The sequence below is a fragment of the Euprymna scolopes genome, chromosome 14 (genome assembly GCF_053919585.1).
Source record: "Euprymna scolopes isolate OS-2025 chromosome 14, ASM5391958v1, whole genome shotgun sequence".
In the NCBI taxonomy this organism is placed as follows: Eukaryota; Metazoa; Mollusca; class Cephalopoda; order Sepiida; family Sepiolidae; genus Euprymna; species Euprymna scolopes.
Window position 1 is genome coordinate 58535106 of NC_136495.1, and position 21810 is coordinate 58556915.

General features: G+C 39.3%; 1 protein-coding gene across 1 annotated transcript; it reads left to right on the forward strand.

Moving 5' to 3' along the window:
* The first annotated feature begins 9071 nt into the window (after positions 1–9071).
* LOC145292740 (uncharacterized) lies at positions 9072–9596 on the forward strand. Its single transcript, XM_080138776.1, has one exon. It carries the CDS (start codon positions 9072–9074, stop codon positions 9594–9596), a length of 525 nt encoding a protein of 174 aa, XP_079994902.1.
* The last annotated feature ends 12214 nt before the right edge of the window (positions 9597–21810 follow it).

Consider the following 21810-nt stretch of genomic DNA (forward strand, 5'->3'; position numbering starts at 1 on the left):
TGTGTGTGTGGTATTGGGAATCCCAGTTTAATTGCTATATAGGTTGTTTTAAAAATAGAAAGTTATATAAGCATATTTTGATTTCCCATCAGCGAGTTAGCAGAGTCAGAAAAGGTTAGGTTTAGGAGGCATCAAACCCAAGTAACCTTGAACGACCTAGATTAGAATGTACCGGAAACTAAGGGGTGACATGGAATTGTGGTCGTAGGCACTTCCGGTTGACGACCACGTGGGAAACGAGAGAGTTTGGTTCGGGCAGCAGAGGAATGCAGACGGGAGATTTTGGGTCTCTCCCGACGACCAGGGTCGGAGATGTTACGCTTGCCTTGAATAAAAAAGATTGAAGCTTCAATTCCATCTTGGTGTCCATTCATAAATCTGTCTGCAGCACCACCCCCCAGTAAGATTGGAAGACCAGCGACCAAGGAGATGCCATGCGCTGGCTAAGGCAAACCAAGTATGTTCGTATTATATTGTTTGCACATACACGTCTCGGAAACTCTCCAAGGCAAGAACAAACTGTAGAAGAATAGCAAACACACACACCCACACGTATATATAAGAACATTGATCAGAACACACAGACCCGTAACAGTAAACGTTTAGAATATTAAGTAATAAATAATAAACACCATTCTTTAAGGTTACACACACACACACACACACACATACATACATATATATATATATATATATATATATATATATATATATATCGGGTAGTCCGTCGATTTCGACAATGACGTGGAGGTCGGTTAGTGTCCGTGTCGAAGGTGTGATGTGAGTCCGATCGGAGCTCTGAAACCTCGGCCGCAGATGTGACACCTGATGGCAGGAAATCCGGGTAGTGGCGCCCGTAGTCGCGCTCTTTTGGCTTCCCAGGCAGCAATGCTTTGATCTCTAATGGCATCGGTTGCGCCTGATACCACACTTCTCCAAACTATCCGATTTTCTACTTTTCTTCTTCAGTCGTTGAGCTGGTTTGGTTTTTCAAATGTCTTTTGAACACGTATTTATAGCACAGTTTCGATGCGCCTAGGGGTCGTGTACCTTCTTTGAACTCACCAAAGAAAACTGCTTTTAGTAGTCTATTGTCTGATATGCTCGTGACATGTCCTATCCATCTCAGTTGGTTCGTTACGATTATTTCTTCAGCACTGGGCATTTTAGCCTTTTCTAGTACTTCAAAATTCGATACATGGTCTTTCCAAGAGTTACCCATTAGATGACGGAGGTGCCTTTGTTGTATCAGGTTTAATCTCTTGAAGTGACATCTGTAGAGAGTCCAGGTTTCTGAGCTGTACAGGAGTGATGGTAGGTTGAACGACATTAAGATTAGATGGAAGAATCCAACAACATGTACCTAGTAAAATTAGGAATGGAACCTACCGGGCAACGGACGTTGTTACTAACACATACGGGTCTACAATTACTGATCATTTACTTAAAAACCCGTCTTGTGCAGCGAACTTTAGCACGGACTCTTTTTCTATTCTGAGTCGTGCTCATTGACTATATCACCTTAAGATCTTGAAGACTATTCACGTTCGACGTAGAAAACCTTCCCTTTGCAAGCAAAGGGAATAACTCCTGGGTTTGAATGTGATTAATCTCTAGGGTATTCGACCATATTGCTGTTTTATTTTAATCGTTTTCTCATTTTTTTTCTCCTCGTTAATTGAATAAAATTCAATTTTAATCGCTTTTTCATTCTTTGTTTTAAAAATTCCCTCGATACAGATTTGAGAAGCGAGGGTCGAAACCGGTCAGCTGGCTCCCCAATTTCTCTTTTTTTCCTCTCCTGTTCCCCCTTTTTTCCTCTTTTTGGAGAGAAAATTAAAGGTATATATCTATATATATATATATATATATATATATATATATATATATATATGATGATGATGGACTCTCCGTCGATTTTCGACGTATGAGACTCCGACAATTGACCTGAAGGTCTAGAACTCAGCGTGTCGACATTCACTTAGACGTATGTGGCACTTTAGTCCTGCTAGAGACTTGCAATGGCGACCGCAGTGGTGACAGACATATAAATGCGAGAATTTAGCCCCACACTGCTCAGTATTATTTTTTGACTTGACTCTCGCTTCTTTTAGTTTTTCGATGCAAAACGCCGAGAACTCCTTGATTTTTCTGTCACACATTTCTATCCACTTCCTTCTGTCTTTTGCAGTCAGCTCAATGTTGTTATATTCAATATTTAGAACCTGCAAATTAGACTTTATTTTGTCTTTGTAACGCAACCATGGTCGTCCCACGTTTCGACGGCCCCTGTCTGATTGGCCATACAGGAGTTGCTTCGGTATCCTATCATCATCCATTCGCATCACATGACCCGCCCATCGAAGCTGCGACTGGATTAAGAAGCTTTCGATGTTGCTGATTTTACAAAGTGTGAATAATTTCGCATTTGATATTTTGTCTTTCAAAGTAAAACCGCAAATGGCACGTAAACATCTCTTATGGAAGACGTCAAGTTGCGAAATTTGTTTTCGGGACGGGGTCCACGTCTCCGAGGCATACAAAAGTGTGGACAGTACCACAGCCTTATATACATGAATTTTTGTCTTCAGGCTTAAACCCTGAACATTCCATAATCTTGTGTGCAGCTTGCCAAAGGCGCTGCTTGCTCGGGAGATACGGTTGATAACTTCATGGTCAAGAGATGCACTTGAATCAACCACACTTCCCAAGTATGTAAACTTGTTAACATACTTCAGGTTTTTCCCATCTACCTGAATCGACATCTGAGGAAAATTGTGCACGGTTTGTTTCTGTTTATCACCTTGTACTTGTTTTGGTGTAGGTGGTGGCTGGTAGATAACTTCCGTTTTCTTTATACTGATCGTCAAGCCAAAGGCTTTACATGCGGTAGAAAACCGATTTACAAAATGTTGAGCCTCCTCCCGAGAAGTCGCGACAAGGGCAACATCATCTGCAAACAGCAAATCTCTTATAATGGTTCTTCGGAGAAGTGTTTTCGCTTTGAAGCGATGTTGATTAAAAATCCCACCATCTGTACGGAATTGGAAATGAACGCCAGTGTCAACATCTGCAAATGCATATTTCAGCATAACAGAGAAGTAAAGGGCAAATAGTACTGGAGCCATTACACAACCTTGTTTTGTTCCATTAGTCACATTGAAAGGCTCAGAAGAGTCCCCATTGGACATCACTGAAGCCTTCATGCCATCATGGAAGGATGTTATAACTTTGAGCATATTGTCAGGTATACCAATTTTCTTAAGGATTTTCCATAGGGCAGTTCGGTTGACAGTGTCAAAGGCTTTAGTAAGATCAATGAACACTATGTATAGCTCTTGGTTCTTTTCTCGAACTTTCTCAGAGACCTGCCGCAGAGAAAAGATCATATCTATTGTACCCCGAAGAGAGCGGAAACCACACTGCGATTCTGGATATATCTCATCTACAAGATGTCTGATTAATTTGTTGATTATTAGTCTGGCTATAATTTTTCCAGCAATTGAGAGCAGAGATATGCCACGATGATTGTCACAGGAATTCCTCAAGCCTTTATTTTTATAGAGATGGTAAATTGATGCATCTTTAAAGTCCTGTGGGACTTTTCCAGATGACCAAATGGACACGAAAAGTGCATGTAGCTTTCTGGCCAGTTTATGGCCACCATATCTGTAGACTTCCGGTGGTATACCGTCATTTCCTGGTGCTTTACCCAATGATATCTGTTCAACTGCTGCAAGGACTTCTGGGAGAGTTGGTAACACGGATAGTTCTGATCTCTCGGGAACCTGTTCAATTGAGTTTATAATCTCATCGTCTGTTACCGAAGAAGAATTTAACACTGTTTCAAAATGTTCCTTCCAGCGTCTCAAGATACCGTCCTTGTCTGTCAGTAATGTCCCGTCTTCGACTAGAATTGGCGAAACTCCTGATTCTTGAGGACCGAAAACCTTCCTTATACCTTCATAAAAGGCTTTTTTGTCCTTTCTGTTGAATGCTGACTGAACAGCTTCTGCGTGTGCAGTCCACCATTTTTCTTTCATCTGTCGTAGTGACCTCTGCACTTTCCCTTTGCAGGTTTTGTATGCCAATCTTTTTTCAATAGAGTTTTGGTCGTCAATCCATGCTTTGTGAGCTTGATGCATTTTCTGAATTTGATCCTGGGCTTCTATATCCTGATCATCAAACCAATCCTGGTGCTTCCGTATGGGTAAGCCCAGTACTTCCAGGGCAGTGGAATGGGTGATATTTCGTAGCGCTTCCCAGGACGCTTCTATGTTGTCAGTTATTTCTACACCATCTAAATGTTCATCCAACTTGTCAGAAAGTATTGTTCGAGTTTCAGTATTCTTAAGCGACAATACATTAATACGTTTTGGAATAGATGACTTCTTTACCTGTCTGCGCCAAAGACTCAGAGACACCTTGCTACGTAGCAGGGCATGATCTGATAGGTAACAGCTTGTATGGAAGGAGCGCGTTATTTTGAAGTCACGAAAATCACGTTTCTTAGTGATGACATAGTCAATCATATGCCAGCTGTTTGAACGAGGATGCATCCATGTGGTTTTGCGACAATTTTTCTGTTGAAAAACTGCGTTAGTGATGGTCATATTGAATCCTCTGCAGAGGGAGAGTAAATGAAGACCATTTTCATTCATTCTACCAACGCCATGATGCCCCAGAACCCCTTTCCATGATTAAAGTCGCCCATCAAAATGAGTTTGTCCTTATGACGAATACCACCGATTACTTCTCGTAGTTGTTGGTAAAGTTCATCTCTCTCCTCATCCGGTCTGCTCATTGTTGGTGCATAGCAGCTTACAAGTGTAACTCGAGTTTCAAGTTCCAACTCAAGGGTCAAAGTCATAATGCGGTCCGATAGACCTTTGGGAAGGGATTTCAGTGATTTGGCTAGTTCTGATTTTACGGCAAATCCCACACCAGAGAGGCGAGACTCATCAGGCCCTCTACCCTTGGAGAAAAAGACATAGCCATCTTTTCCTCCTTAAATTGAGAGACACCAGCAAGGCGTGTTTCACTGAGTGCCGCAATATCGATCTTATATTTCTTAAGTTCACGAGATATCAACGCTGTTTTACGTTCTGGTGCATTAGGATTGTCCTGGAGGGTGCGAATATTCCACGATCCAATATTAAATTTCTTATTTAATTTATAATTATTTCGACTGCACACTGGATACCCAGACAGCTGCAGTTCACTGTCAAGGTGAATGTGTACAAGCAATGTCTAGGGCTCCTTTTATCGCCCCTTCCCCATACATGGGGAAAACAGTGCCATCCCTAAATAGGGCTGCTTTGCCACCAATGGAGGACACGAGCTGCGCAATTGCACACATATTTGCACAGAACGGCCATCACCCATTGGCCGCCACAGTGAAGATATTCGGCTAAGGACTTCCAGTGATACCCTTCATCTATCCCCGTCATCTTCAACTTTACGCCCATGGACTTTGTTGGTGCAGGACCATGTAAAACCTAGACCCCATCAAAGTTGTCAGAGAACCCGCACATAGGCCTTGATTATAGTGGTGAAAGCCCGTGTACAACTATCCACACTTTTTGGTGCTGCTGATAGCACTAAATCGGTGCAAAGATTTGCCACAGAGGAAGCGAACAACAGACCTCAGGTTTTATATCAGAGTTTCCCTCTCCTAGATACATGTCTTAACAAAGACTAAGGGTGCATCTCTCCTTGTGGTCAGGTATATATATATATATATATAAACAAATTTACTTTTAATCATGAATCATAAAAGTCTTTTGTTCCTAATTTATATATATATATATATATATATATATATTCATCTGATGGCATGCATTATCTTACAGAATGGGATATATATTTTCGTATCAAGTAGCAGGTTAATAAATGCAGTGCATTATTGATCTATTAAACATAATGATCATGTATACAACATCTAACAAGCGTTCTTCTATTTTCCTATTGCCACGATATTTAGAACAAGGAATCGATTCAAATAAGAATGATTTTTTGGTAATAAAGCTTTTGATCATTGTAATTGCTGTTTATTATTATTTTCTTGATTTGTAGCGCATTTGTAGATGGTAATTTTCTTGTTCAACCTCTTCAGTCAGTTGAATGCGGGTTTTCATCTCATCTGAAAATCGCGTAATTCTTACCCGCGGCAGTAAATAGAAAATGGTTACTCTGGCTACATAACAGTGTACCTGTCTGTATCTCTTCTTCTTTCTCTCTTCATATATATATATATATATATATATATATATATAGAGAGAGAGAGAGAGAGAGAGAGAGAATTAATTTTATTTTCTAGATGTTAATTCGCTGTTTATAAAAATAGTGCTGAATAATAATAGGAGCTGTATTATTGTATAGTTTCTTTTATTAATGCGAACATTATTGCCTACATATGTTCATACATATTTCAGCTGTGCTTTCTTTCGAAATTCAACGTCATCATTGGCATTTCAAATCACATGAAACTAGTGATCAGACGAAGCTGAGTTCTGAAATAAATCACCGCTTAAACGTGTATGCACATATGTAGTCATAATGCTTTTTTTATGTTTTTATAAACAGATTATACGATACAATATACAGGGTGTCCGTAAAGTTACTATACAGTCTTATTGTTTTATTGTATTATATTTGTATTAATAGTCAATATTCATTTTTTACAGGTTTATTTAATCAAGCATGCCACGCAAGCTAACTTTGGAAGAGCGCAAATTTATTTTGAAGCGATATTGGAAAACAGAAAACGCACAGGATGTAATTCGTGATTGTAAGACTGTATAGTAACTTTACGGACACCCTGCATATATATAACAAGTTCTCATATATATATATATATATATATATATATATATATATATATATATATATATATATATATTTGCCCATTGCCAGTCATGGCAAATTTTCTCTCCTCAAAATTTGAAAAGGTATGCAACCTTTTTTTTATTTTTATACCTTAATTTTTCTTGCCTGATGATAACTAATGTGATATGACTGTATTTACATTGAACATTTAGTCCTGGGTATGACGTAAAACTACATCCGTCAACGAGGTTCTGGTGCATGAGCTCCAAGGTTTTGGGGAGAATGTTGCTACCTCTTAGTCGTTGCAGTGCTGGGTCACACTTGGGCAAGGTGTAGTACCCACTAGCCCTCTTATTTAGGGTCACAAAATCCAAGCCTGGTCAACGATGCTCTTGGCGGATGAGGAAGGAATCCAAACGGCTTGCGCAGCGGATGAACCAGCACCGCAGTGCCGACGGGGCCAACAAGGGTGATGTACAACTCGACTTGAATCTGTCTCAACCATCGGATGCGGCTGATTGCATGTGGACAGACTGTCCTGGTCCCTCCTTACCTCTGTACTTTTTTTGCTTTTAGCGGAGAGAGTGCTAGCATTACTGGGCAAGCTGCTTATTCCTACTTTGCCTAGGCTGGGAGAGAGGTGAAAGTCCTGTGGCGAAGGAGTGAGGGCGTACTGGCAGGTTTGATGGACTGGAGGCCGTGGCGTGATATCTGCACTCAGGCGATTGGAGTATGATAGCCGTGCTCTTGCTGAAGAGCGACAGCATTGCAAGGCAGCCGCTCCGGTGACCGGGCAGCTCTATTCAGAGGTGCACTGCCTGTCCCAATCTGGGGAGGGTCCTAGAAAAGGTGGACTAAACATTGCTCGTTTACACACACACACACACACACACACACACACGCGCACACACACACACACACACACACACTTGGCCGGCTAGCCGTGGTCGGTGGGAATTCACAACAGCGGTACAAAGACAAAGAAATCAACCAAAAACCTTACTCTGGCATCGTGGAATGTAAGAACCCTGATTGACAATGATGATAGACCGGAAAAAAGAACAGCCCTCATCTCTCGAGAGCTGGACTGCTATAAGATTGACATTGCAGCACTACAAGAAACTCGATTTCCAGACCAAGGACAACTAAAGTAAAAAAAAAAACTCATATCTTTTACTGGTTTGGCAAACTTTCTATCGAGCGAAGAGAAGCGTGGGTTGCATTTACAATCTCAAACAACCTTGTGAAAGAACTGGAATCACTACCAACAGGTAAAAGTGATCGCCTCATAACAATGAGAATTCATATTGGCAGGCAAAGATACCTGAAAATGATCTCCGCATATGCACCAACAATGACAAATGACCTGGAGACTAAAGAACTATTCTATCACTCTCTTGGCAATCTGCTTTCTGAGATCCCTACAGCTGACGAACTCATTGTACTCGGTGACTTCAATGCTAGAGTGGGAAAAATTATGCAGCATAGCCACAAACAATGGGTAAATTTGGAAAATGAAAAATGAACTCGAATGGCAAACTGTTGCTATCAAAGTGCTCGGAACACGGACTTTCTATAACAAACACCTTCTTCAACTATCCAGACAAATGGTTCTGCTCGTGGAAACATCCGAGATCCAAGCACCCCACTCTGTTGGATTATGTAATCACGAGAATAGAAGATCTAAAGGACTTTCGCAGTATCAGAGCTATGATAGAAGCTGAATGTTGCACTGATCACTACATGATCCATGCCAGATGTAACATAAAACCAAAGCCTCCTCCGTTCAAGAAGAAAGGACCAAAACCACCAAAGAAACTAAATACCGAATCACTAAAGAACCAAAGTGTGAAAGAAAAACTAACACACAAAATATTTGATAGTCTCACAACACCAACTGGCACCACAGAAGAACAGTGGGAAACACTGAAAAATGAAGTCCTTGGTAAACCAAGTAGGAAACATGCAGATTGGTTTGATGAATCCAATCATGGCACTCATTCAAAATAAAAACCTGCTATTTCAAAAGACCCTGAAAGAAAGATGCACAAGAGCAGCAAGGGACGAGTACAAAAGTGTAAAATCTAAACTTCAAAGAGAAAATGAAAAACGACTGGTAAATGAAAAAAGCAGCTGAAATTCAGGACCTGGCAGACAGAAATTACTCTAAAGCGTTCTTTGCATAGTAAGTGCACGGACGACTGCGTGCCTGCTTGGACCCTGTGAAGAGCAGTGTGCTCCATATGGAGAAACACACGATAATGGAGAGATGGAAGGAACACTTCGAACTTCTGTTGAAGCCAGAAACACGTGGTGAAGATGGAGCTGATAACATACCTCAGCTGCCTATTAGACACCAAATGGATGATTTACCTACAGCATATGAACTTGATATGGTCATAAAGAGAACAAAGAACGGAAAGGCTGCAAGACCAGACAACATACGACCAGAAGTTTGGAAGCATAATGTAGCAGCCCTGCGAAGTCAATTATTGCTACTTTTCCACAACATCTGGACATCAACAGCAGAATTTCGCCAGGAATTCAAAGATGCCAACATTGTGACAGTGTATAAGAGAAAAGGGGACAGGGTGGAACGCGGGAACCACAGAGGAATCTCCCTTCTGTCTGTTGCTGGGAAGATTATGGCCAAAATCCTACAGTATCGACTACAGGCCTTGGCTGAAGACATTCTACCGGAGAGCCAATGTGGATTCAGGGCCAACAGATCCATACAAGATATGATCTTTGTCCTCCGACAATTATAGGAAAAGTCCATTGAACATCGTCAACCTCTCATTGTCACCTTTGTAGATTTTATCAAGGCCTTCGACACAGTTGATAGAGACATGCTTTGGAAGTTACTGAGACGCTATGGTCGCCCACAGACCTTCACAAAAGTACTGCGCAGTTTCCATGATGGCATGACTGCTCGCGTTTGCAGGGCTGACGGATGCTCAGACTCCTTTTAGCATTGGACACGACGTCAAGCAAGTCTGTGTTCTCGTGCCAACTCTGTTTACAATCTTCTTTGCTGCTGTCCTGAAAAGCATGTCTGGAGAACTCGGTGATCTCTACATCCGAACCAGAAGTGATGGTGACATTTTCAACCTCAGACGCTTGCGAGCAAAACCAGGACATATGAGTTAGTTATCAAGGAACTACTCTTTGCTGATGATTCATCACTTGTGACCCACAGCCCCAAGCAATGCAAGATTTAGTAATAACATTTTCCGAGGCATCCAAGAAATTTGGACTGACAATCAACATCAAGAAGATTGAAGTTTTGATTCAAAACACCCGTAATACAAAGATTAACCCCAGAGACTGCTTCGTTTAGTCATACGTCAAGAACATTACCGACATGACCTCCAACAACACCAAAACCAGCCTGATCGCCGCCATCCGCCAAGAATTCGCCGAGCTCCCTCCGGCGCTTGTGGAAAAGACATGCACCCAGTTCCGGACCCATATCGAGGCAGTAAATGAAGCTGACAGCGATTAAATCAAAGGCCGTAAATGACAAAGTTCTCTCTAATTCTCTCTCCTCTGATCTTGAGCACGTGGTACAATGGGGGAAGAGGTGCCTGGTCACTTTTAATTCATCCAAAACCAAGCTTCTATCTTTACATCATCAACGCTCTGATCCCCATCTGGCATCAATTGAAATGGATGGCTCTCGTCTTGGGGAGGCTCCGTGTTTTGACAAGCGTCTGTGCTTGACTTTTATTCCTGATCTCAAATGGAACACGTACATCAAATCTGTTGTCAGGGAGCTGGGAAATTGGTGGGATCCTTCTACCGCTCCAGAAGATATCTCAATGCTGATGCAAATCTCTATCTGTATAAAAGCCAAGTACGTCCAAGGATAGAGTACTGCTGTCACATCTGGACAGGAGCTGTTAAAATCCTTGACAGAGTACAAAATAGACTTTGTGGTTTAGTGGGGGATGCCCTTTTCTCTTCCCTGCAACCTCTCTCCCACAGAAGAGACGTTGCGAGCCTGTCTTTATTTTATCGTTATTTCCATGGCAGGTGCTCGTCTGAGCTCCAATCACTCGTCCCCCCCTCGCCAATCTTTCGCGAGAAACACCCGTTTGGCTGAAACTACTGTCAATAATCTTCCCCACTCTTTATCTGTGCCTAAATTCAAACGTAGATTCCATGAGCAAAGCTTCTTTCTTAGAACTGCACGCCAGTGGAACTCTCTGCCGCTTGCCTGTTTCCCACCTGACTACAACTTGGACGTCTTCAAGTCCAAAATAAACAAACTCCTAATAAACCGCCCCCCTTAAGTAAGACACTCTATCTAAACCACCAATACTAATGATTACTACAATACCATCTCATTGATTACTGTACACGCAATAACCCTTATCCCTGAGTGGCCTTCGGGCCTTGATAAGTGGTGAACCCCATGTAAAAAAGAAAATGTCAGCTCTACTACATAATTGAATCACCTGAATGGATTATTTCAAAAACATTTTTTAATCAAGTTGTAATGTTTTTTAGGGCGACAAATGTATTGTTCCACCCTGTAAATAATAGAAATAACGTAAATACAAAATAACGCTAATAAATACAGAAAGACGAAAGAAAGGGATATCGGAACAACCGAAATAGAAAACATTGTAAAATGCGAAATTGATAAAAAGATAAAAATACATGAAAAATTAAGAAAACGGATACATGAAAAAATGTCTTCTTTAGAGCGACAAATTTATCGTTCCATCCTGTACAAATGTAATCAGAAGAAATTACACTTGCGCAAAAAAGAGTACAAACGACGCCATTAGAAAGTATGTGCAAATCTACATTGGAGTTTGTGACAGAAGTTTTGAATTCAAGTGAGGGATAAAGGGTTCTGGACATCACCTAGGAACGGAAGAGAGAATAAGGAAGTTAATTTTATGTGAGATTTCAAGTTTTTTTTTTTTTTTTTTTTTTTTTGTAACCGAGAGATGACTCAAAGGAAACCGGATATTGTAGATGTGAATAAAAACCAATGAATGCCAAATTATTGATGTAACTTGATCACGCGACATCTACATAGCAGGCAAGAAGAATGTCGTCATAACTTGGATCGGTAAATAGCATGAGTTGTACAGCGGCGCATCTCCGATCTCCTTCGTTGAATATTGTCACTTTCAGACATGATAGAAGGCTCCTATCGCTCTTGAGATTTGTACACAACTGACCAATTAGTAGATGATCTGCAACAAAAAAATAAAACCGTTTTTCGTCAAATGAAAATGGAATCATGTCGTATTTTCTAGGGCGACATGTTATCATCCCACCCTGTATTTATTGCCTGCTCTTGAGCAGCAAATATAAAATTCTCTGTCTCTTTTCTTTTCAAGCCACTTATAGAACATTATTCTTCATTAGAAAATTCCACGTGTCTTTACATTTTAGTGTTTTAGTATCTCGCTCAAACTTAGAATGAAGTTTCGTTTTTATCAACTCAGTCATCTTCGATTGCTTCGATTGCTTCCTTGTATTTCTGCTCATCTTCCAATAATTTTCTTATCTAGCTCTTCCTGTTTCGTCACTGCTGTAGATAGCCTAGTAGTGTAGATAGCCTAGTAGTGTAGATAGCCTAGTACTGTAGATAGCCTAGTACTGTAGATAGCCTAGTATTGATGCACACTTCTAAGCTCTCATTTGATACATTTTTTTTAAATTCCATTTCCACTCCAAACAAGGCACAGTGACACATTGATTCAGGGGGCTGCTATCAGGGACATAAGTTGCAGGGATACTATGTAAGGAGATGAGCAGAAAGGCGTCTGTTCACATTACACTTGAACTTCTGCATGTCAGTACAGTTGGGAAAGCAGAATCCGAAAAGGAAGTTCCAAAGTCTAGCAGTTCTGGGGAAGAAACTATTGAAATAGAAAGTTTTCTTAAACCTAGGCATCTCTACTGTGTAAGGGTGGGATTTTGCTGCTTGTCGGGTTTGTCGGGGTATTCACATCGAAGGGGTCTGTAGACTGAAAATTGACAGTGCAAAAGTGCGTTTGGACATGATTAAAAATCTGATAATTGGAAAAGTAGCTGTAAATATGAAAATGGTATTTACAGTTTCTCTTCCTATTGTCGGATTTTTAATCATGTCCAAACACACTTTATCTCCTTTTGATTAATTGACTGTTGCTATTTCTTCGGATGAGTTAAGGGCAAGATAGATTCACTGATTCATATAATAATTAAGTGATTGATTTTGTGCTACGAAACAGATACTGTAAAAAAAATTGTAAATGTCAACTGAATTAAAGGATAAATTGTAAAATGGTCAACATCATGAACTTTGGAATATAGACTTTTTTTTTTTTTTTTTTTTTTTTTATTCAATTTTCACCCCAAACAAGGCACAGTGCCACTTTGAAGCAGGGGGCTACTATTAGGGAATTAATTAGCGGGGTCATTATGAAGGGAGAAGAGTAGAAAGATGTTTGTTAACATTACACTTGAACTTCTGCATATCATTGCAGTTGGGAAAGCAGAATCCCGGAAGGGAGTTCCAAAGACCCGCAGTTCTGGGGAAGAAACTATTGGAGTAAAAGGCTTTCTTGCACCTAGGGATCTCCACTGTAAAGGGATGAGACTTAGTAGCTTGTCGGGTTTGTCGGGGGTAGTTACGTCGGGGAGGTACAAGTGTTTGCAGTTCGTCAGAGCATTCACCATTAAAGTATTTGTAGAACAGGCAGAGGGATGCAACATCTCGTCGATGGGACAGAGGTTGAAGCCCAGATGACAGTTCAGGACCTATCAGGTTTGCGACTCTTTTTTGAACCCTGTCCAGGAGCGAGAGACAAGCAGCAGATGCACCAGCCCAGATGTGACAACAGTACTCCATACATGGGCGAATGGTTGCCTTATAGAGGTATAGGATACTGGCAGGCGTAAGTAGTTTTCTAGCACGGTAGAGGGAGCCAACCTTCCTTGCAGCAGCCTTGGCAATGCTCTCAATGTATCTATTCCAGTTCATATTCCCTGTAAACGTTAGGCCGAGGAGTTTAAAAGAAGTACTTTCAGGCAATGTGTTCTTGGCCATTGCTATTGGTGGTAGAGAAGGTTTCTTGTAGTTATTGAAGGAAACAAGCTTAGTCTTAGCAGCATTGAATGAGACCAACCATTTTTGTCCCCATTTCACTACGGATTGGAGGTCATCCTCTAGTGTTTCTGCCATTTTCTTGGATATGTGTTCATTTGTTTTCCCCTCATATCTGTTATAGAGAGTGGTGTCATCGGCAAATATACCCATCTCCGAAACAATATTATCAGGGAGGTCGTTTATAAATATCAGGAACAATAGAGGTCCAAGGATAGACCCCTGAGCCACTCCCGCATTTATGTCATATTGTTTGGATGTACGTCCGTCGAGGACAACTTTGATTTTTCTATTACTTAAGAAGGATTTAATTACGTTATGAATTCTTCCAGTGATTCCATATGATCTAATTTTCCTTAGAAGACCATCGTGCCATACCCTGTCAAAAGCCTTAGATATATCAAGGGACACCGCTCTACCCTCCCCTGTTTTATCCAATGAACGGTATATACGTTCAGAAACTACAGTTAAGATATCTGCTGTTGAACGGGCTTGCCTGAATCCATATTGTTTGTCAGTCGAGAGTTTAGCAGCTGTTAGGTGCTGGACTAGGGCTTTATTAACTAAGGACTCAAATATTTTGGCGAAAAGCGGGAGGAGGCTAATGGGGCGATAATTTAGTGGGTCAGTTCTTTCACCAGAATTCTTGAAGACTGGTACCACAGAGGCGGTTTTCCAGCAGTCGGGAAAACAAGATTCGTTAAGGCATTTATTGTAAAGTTTGGACAGAACTGGAGCAACCTCGGCAGAGCATTTTTTTAATAGCACAGCCGGGATGAGATCTGGTCCACATGCTTTAGAGGTGTCTAGGTTTTTTATAATAGCATGTACCTGAGAAGGGGTGATTTTCAAGTCGTCAAGTGTGGCGTCTGTTCGCAGAGGAAAATCAGGGAGTGAGTGGTGTACCGAGTTCAGTGTGGAGTTTGAGGCAAACCGACTGGCAAGCAGATTAGCCTTGTCAGTTGCCGTGCAAGCAACCTCATGATTGTTTGTTAGTGGGGGAATAATTGACTGTCCATTATTAACTACGCTGTTGTAGATTTTCCAAAAATCCCGGGTTCCTAATTTCTGTGCTTCGATGCGCTTTCTGGTGGTTTCAGAGTAATCTGACTTAGCTGTGTCTATCACCCTCTTACAATTATTTCTAGCTTCTATAAACTTCTGTTTATTTGAGCTGGACTTATGTCGGTTGAATCTGCGGAACGCATGCTGCCTTTGACAAATGGCAGCTGCACAAGCAGAAGTAAACCATTGGGGGGAGTGGGGCTTGCTATAGTATTTCCGTGCGGGAACATGTGCTTCAATAGCAGTTTTGAACCATTCAGTTGTCTCATTTGCACACTGTTCCGCTGGAAGAGTAAAGATATTTTGCCATGGGGCATCTCTGATGAGCTCCCTGATGGCTTCCCAATCAGCCTTTTTGTAATACCTCGTTGTTTTGAGTAGTGGATCTTCAGTTTTAGGGCGAGAATTTAGGCTGATTTCTACCATTATCACAGCGTGATCAGCATTCCCGAGTGGGCTATGGGCATTTGTTGTACAGTCATTGGGAACTGTTGTCAGAAAGAGATCTAGAAGTGAGGCATGTTGATCGTGCTGGTCTGGGAAACGTGTCGGAAATGTAACCATCTGAGATAGGGAATGAGATATAGAGAAGCTATATGTGGCGCTACCAGCTACGTCTGTGTGATTTGAGAATCCTAGCCAGTTACTGTGGTGGACATTGAAGTCACCAAATACATGTATTTGTGCGCTAGTATCGAGGGAGAGTGCTATATCTATGCTGTCTGAGACTTTGTTTATTAGGGTACAGTCTTGGTTTGAGGGAGAGCGGTAGAGAAAATATAAGTAGCTAATATTGTGTTGCATATTTAGTCTGAAGCACATAAAGGCCTGGCCCTCTGATTCTAGTTTTATTTCTCTAGTTAGGGGGAGGGTGTTTCGAATATAGACTCCAAGTCCATGCATATGTCTGTCCGAGTCCTTACGGTAGAGTGGGAGATAACCAGGCATGTTAAAGTGGTTAGAGGGTATGGAGGAGTGAAGGTTAGTTTCACTTAATGCTAAGATATCCGGGGTGTTTACAAGGAGAAATGACTCAACATCATCTAAGTTAGTTCTAAGCCCGCGGATATTAGTAAATGCAAGCCTCAAGGGAGGAGGCAGGTTGGTTTTCTTTGAGTTTGGTCCTGGTTTAAACGTAACTTTTGCTTGAGCTGTCATTTCATTTTATTTTATTTAAAAGTTTCAGTTAGGGTGGATGAGTGAGGGGGTGCTGGACAAGTAGTTGTGCAGAATACCAGACATGCAATACAAGTAGACCATCAGCTGTCCTCACCCACAGGATTGTGGCCTCAGGAAAGCCCACCGGGGATGAGTGCAGGGTCCCTTTCCATGCGCGACATGGCACTACAAACATCCCGATATTTTACAACTGTTGATGGAGCAGCCGCTCTAAGCGCTACCAAAGAGTTAGGGCTCCTGTACTATCAGTCGGAAACAGCAGCCAGGAACTGTCAATCCGGTACCCTCAATCCATTAGGCAAAGCCAGCCCAGTCCAACTGCACTGACATATGGCACTGAAGCACCCCACTGTGTCCAGTTTAGGGGGATGGGATGTGGCAGGAGACTTTTTGCATTCATTCATTATATATGCTTTGTAATTACATTGTGCTTCTTAGATAAGGATTGGTATATCTTATAAGGAAATAAAGTATATTTCCACAGATTATATATATATATATATATATATATATATATATATATATATATATGTATATTATTTGGGGGTAAACTGTTACATAGGTTGCTACAAATAGCCATCTGTTTACGTCAAAGAGACTTCATCAGGTGGCCTGGAACCTCTCGACGCCAAAGAGAATATATATATATATATGTATATATATATATATACTTCATTTAACCACATAAATTAATATACGAAAGTATAGATTTATGCGCAAACTTTAAGTATTTACTTCAACAGTGCTCAATACGTAGGTAGGGCTAGGTAGTAAGTTATAAAATATATCTGGCGATTAAGCTTAATCGCCATATATATTTTATAACTTACTATATATATATATATATATATATATATATATATATATATATATATATAGTCCTGGTCAAAATCATAAGGCCACTTAAGAAAGTAAGCGTTTACGCATAATATCGAATTTTTAATCACACAAATGGTTGAAAGCATTGCCAAAAGGGAAAATATGATGGAAAAAAAATGAAATCTGCTTCATTCGAAACCTTAACCCTAATCTAATAATTAATTTTTAAAAAACAAACATTTTACCCTGGTCAAAATGATAAGACCACTTTAATAAAATCGGCTAGTTTTGAAAAAATGAATACAAAAAGCTTTCTATGTTACTAAAAGCAACTTGTTAATGGATAAAAAGATCTTACTAAATTATAAATGGCAAAAGGGAAACCATTATCAGAGTTTAAGAGAGGAAGGATCTTTGAGCTTAATAGGGGTGGACTCTCCCATAGATCCATTGAATCGTAGCAAAACGGTCATCAAAAATTTTTAAGAAATCTAGATCAATATGGGCACAAAAAGAGTCCAGGTCGACCAAAAAAAAATTACCCTATCACTGGATCGCCGTATCAGAAGAAATTTTAAAAAAACTCCAGTATGAGCTTGTCGATTGAAAAGCCAAACAGCAGCAGAATGTAGTCCTAAAACCATCAGAAGGTATCTGAAAATGAAGGGTTTCAATCATTTAAAGCGATTGCAGAAACCACGTCTTCTTGAACGGCACAAAACTAACCAACTTAAATATGCCGCCAAATATCAGACTTGGGATGAAGAGAAGTGGGAAAATGTAATTTTCTCCGATGAGAAAAAGTTTAATCTCGATGGTCCCGATGGATCTCAACACTATTTGCATGATAAAAATTTTCCCAAAGAAACTTTTTCAACTCGGCATAGTGAAGGATGGTCTTTAATGATCTGGGGTGCTTTCTCGTCAGCTGAGACCCTAAAGTTGCAAGTAGTGAAAGGCCGGCAAACATCATTGAAGTACATTTCAATGCTTGAAAATGCTTCTATCAGGACTGAAGGTCCACGTCTGTGTGGAAGAAATTGGATTTTCCAGCAAGACAACGCTGCGATACGCATTTCTCGATAAGCACGAGAATATTTTTCTTCAAATAATATAGAATTGTTAGATCATCCATCATGTTCTCCGGACCTCAATACCATTGAAAATTTTTGGGGATGGATGACAAAAGAAGTGTTCAAGGATGGAGCCCAGTATGATTCGATAAAGGAACTTTCTGATTCAGTTTTCAGTACATGGGATAAAATTCCATCGCAACTGATAAAAAACTTAGTCGCAAACATGCCGAAGAGAATTTTTGAAGTAATTCGTAATAACGGAGGCTATACTAAATACTGAGACCATTTTTAGTCATTTATAATTGCCATTTTTTAGATAAATTATCAGTGGTCTTATCATTTTGACCAGGTGAAAATGTTTGTTTTTTAAAAAATAATTATTAGATCAGGGTTAAGGTTTCGAATGAAGCAGATTTCATTTTTTTCCATCATATTTTCCCTTTTGGCAATGGTTTCAACCATTTGTTTGATTAAAAATTCGATAATATGCGTAAACGCTTACTTTCTTACATGGTCTTATGATTTTGACAAGGACTATCATGGAAATGGCAGGGATCAAGAAGAAATATTTCAGAAACTAGCTGGTGAATATACTAAGTCAACAAATTGAACTAAACAATCGAACTTTAAAAAATCGATGTTAATCAAAAAAATCTTTCGGTTGGACTATCTCAAATAGAGGGTAAATGTTTGGAATCAGGAAGGATGCTTCATCTCCAAGCAAAAAAAAAAAAAAACAGATTCGAAAATTGAAATATTTTGAAAAAAAAAGGAGGATTCCTACAGAGTGCTTTATTATAAGGGAAAAATTCCGAAAATAAGACCATATTATTTACATTTTACTTTCAGAAAGTTTAAATAAGTTAAATCATCAGTACCGTCGGTTTCAGTTCTGATAATAGGGTGACCGCTTTTATACCCAGATCCAGCTCTCTCTTAAGCCAATACTCGTCTGTTTTATAGCTGGAATTGGAAGCATACGCATACATTATAGGATCTCGTTTTTTTTTGTTTTTTTTTTAACAATCTTAAAATTCAAATAATAAAATTTTCAAAATTGTCTGTTTAATATTTTGGTCGCTAAAGAAAAAAAAAGAAAAAGAAAAAAGAAAAAGAGAAGTTGTATATACTTACATTTTTCTGTTATATGTTTGTTTGGGTTTTTTTTAATATATTTGAACTATTTATCTCGTCACCTATGAAAAAACATGTTTTTAAACTTATTTTTAAATCTCTAAATTTAAAATTTTTCCGGTCTTAAACAGAATTTTTATTCTAAATCAATTTCTAACAAGTTGAAGGGCGATAACTTTGTAAAGGTCTGAAGGCTAATTCGAATTGATAATAATAATTTTTTATTATTATTATTATTTACCTTTATTCTTTTTCTATATGCACTATATATTACAATAGCCTGGGTGCCCGGCGTTGCCCGGGTGTTTAGAGGTTTGTGTTGAGCAAAAAAGAAAAAAATGTAGTAGGCAGGCAGGCTCGAACCCGTGACGCGAACGCGGAAAAGAAAGTGGAGTTGTGTGTAGAGGGTTGGTTGAGTAAAAAAAAAAAAAAATAGGAGTGGTAAGCAGGCTTGAACCCGTAACACGCCAGAGGAAATATAGGTGAAAAAAAAAAAACACTCATCGATGAGCCTACCGTGACGTCACGAGCGGTCGAAAAAACGCCTTTTATGCGACGTCATTGACACGGGAGTTGCATGACTTGCAGAAAATGTCAGCGAAAAAACCGACGCTCCCTGTAGAAAACTGTCCAGTTAAGGGTGAAGGAAGTAATCTTTTTGGCCAATTTTTCGTTAATTGTCGCTCGAATAGTCGAGCTTCAAAATGATACCGATTTCCTGAAAATCCGTCGCTTCTGTCGACAGTTTTAGGCATACATGTATGCATACATAATGACTGCAACGTCTTGTCAGACGAGTGCCACTCCCTCAGACACTTAATGTCCATGAGCCCAAAAATTACTTTCTTTTTTTTTTTTTAGTCCTACTGGTGAATTCACACGCTCAAGCAAGCATGATACTGAAGAGGGTCATTGAGATCAATTATTACATGCTTCCAGGATTTCAAGCCTCCACGCGTCACAACTTTTCCATCGCCACAGGACCATTTTTATAGACAAATGCCTGAGGGAATATCTATACAAAGATGATGTACCAGAGTCTTAGCTTTTTACGACAGCTAAGTCTCTCTCTCTCGGTTCAAAATGTTGAGATCCAGCAACAAGCAAGAGCAAGATAGCCAGCAACAAGTTAAACTGCAGACCAGCTTAATGCGAGTACTGGTCTCCCGCTATGTTTTTTTTTAAATCAGAGATTTGCTTCTCCTAGAAAGGTTGCCTTCACCACGGCTTACGGGAGCCCTCTCCACCCCATGTGTTGGGGTGGAGAGGGCTCCCGTGTGTTAGTTGGCCGTTGACCCCGAAAAAGGGTTCATTCGCCCTTTGAACGCGAGAGTTGCATGATTTGCAAAAAATGTCAGCGAAAAAACCGACGCTCCCTGTAGAAAACTGCCCAGTTAAGGATGAAATATGTAATCTTTTTAGCCAAATTTTCGTTCATTGTCGCTCGAATAGTCGAGCTTCAAAATGATACCGATTTCCTGAAAATCCGTCGCTTCTGTCGACAGTTTTAGGCATACATACATGCATACATACATACATACATACATACATTTAAACAGATAGGTGTGATTTATATTACAGATGTTTATATTTTCCTTATCCCGCTCTATTTAATATGGGTAAAGGGTAAATTTCACGTAAATATCCTGAGGAAACCTATCATATTTAAATGTTAATTATATTCTTCGGAATTTTCTTACAAAAACTAATCTAGCAGATTGTACAAATTTATTAAACTGAAAATCAAAATTAAATTAAATTATACTAACTCTAAGATTAAAATCAAAATTAAAATTTAATTCAAATTAAAAATTTTAAATCAATGTTAATCTAAAATTTAAAAATTTATATTTTAAAAAAATTATTTAATGGTAAACTATACTTAAACCTTATAATTATATTTCTCCATTTTTTTTTGCTGATCAAATATTTAATAATAAATAAATAATAATAAATAAAAAATATTAAATAAAAACGTTTTGATTATATATATATATATATATATATATATATATATATATATATATATATAGAGAGAGAGAGAGAGAAAGAGAGAGTTAGCTGTTTGTTTGTAAATGAATATGCACCGCGAGCATTCTAAAAGCGGTGGGCGAGTGTCTATTTAAATAGACATTTGATGAAGTCATTTACAAAGTCAATCTCTACCTAGAGAAAAGTGCTGGTCTAGCCGCACAGCGAAATAGTACCATACGTGGATAACTATATATATATATATATATATATATATATATATATATATATATATTTCAGTACACATTTTCGTTTGTGCTTAAACAATTGTACCCTATCTCCGCTTAATTTTGCCCGACGAATTTTTCGTGATGAAACACAGGTGTATTTCACATCCGATAAGTATATTATATGCACATATCTTTTAAATAGTTCTTAGCCACGGACACGGGCTTTATATATATATATATATATATATATATATATATATATATATATATATATATATATATATATAAGCTGCACTTCTCTGTGTGGGTCTGGTCACGAATAGGCTCCTATATGGTTGACTATTATAGAAAACTGATCACATATAATAATACAAGATGTATCGAGACGAACGAA

What these genes read in the sequence shown, in the direction of transcription:
- LOC145292740 (XM_080138776.1), top strand. Translation starts at nt 9,072, where the DNA reads ATGGAGAAACACACGATAATGGAGAGATGGAAGGAACACTTCGAACTT.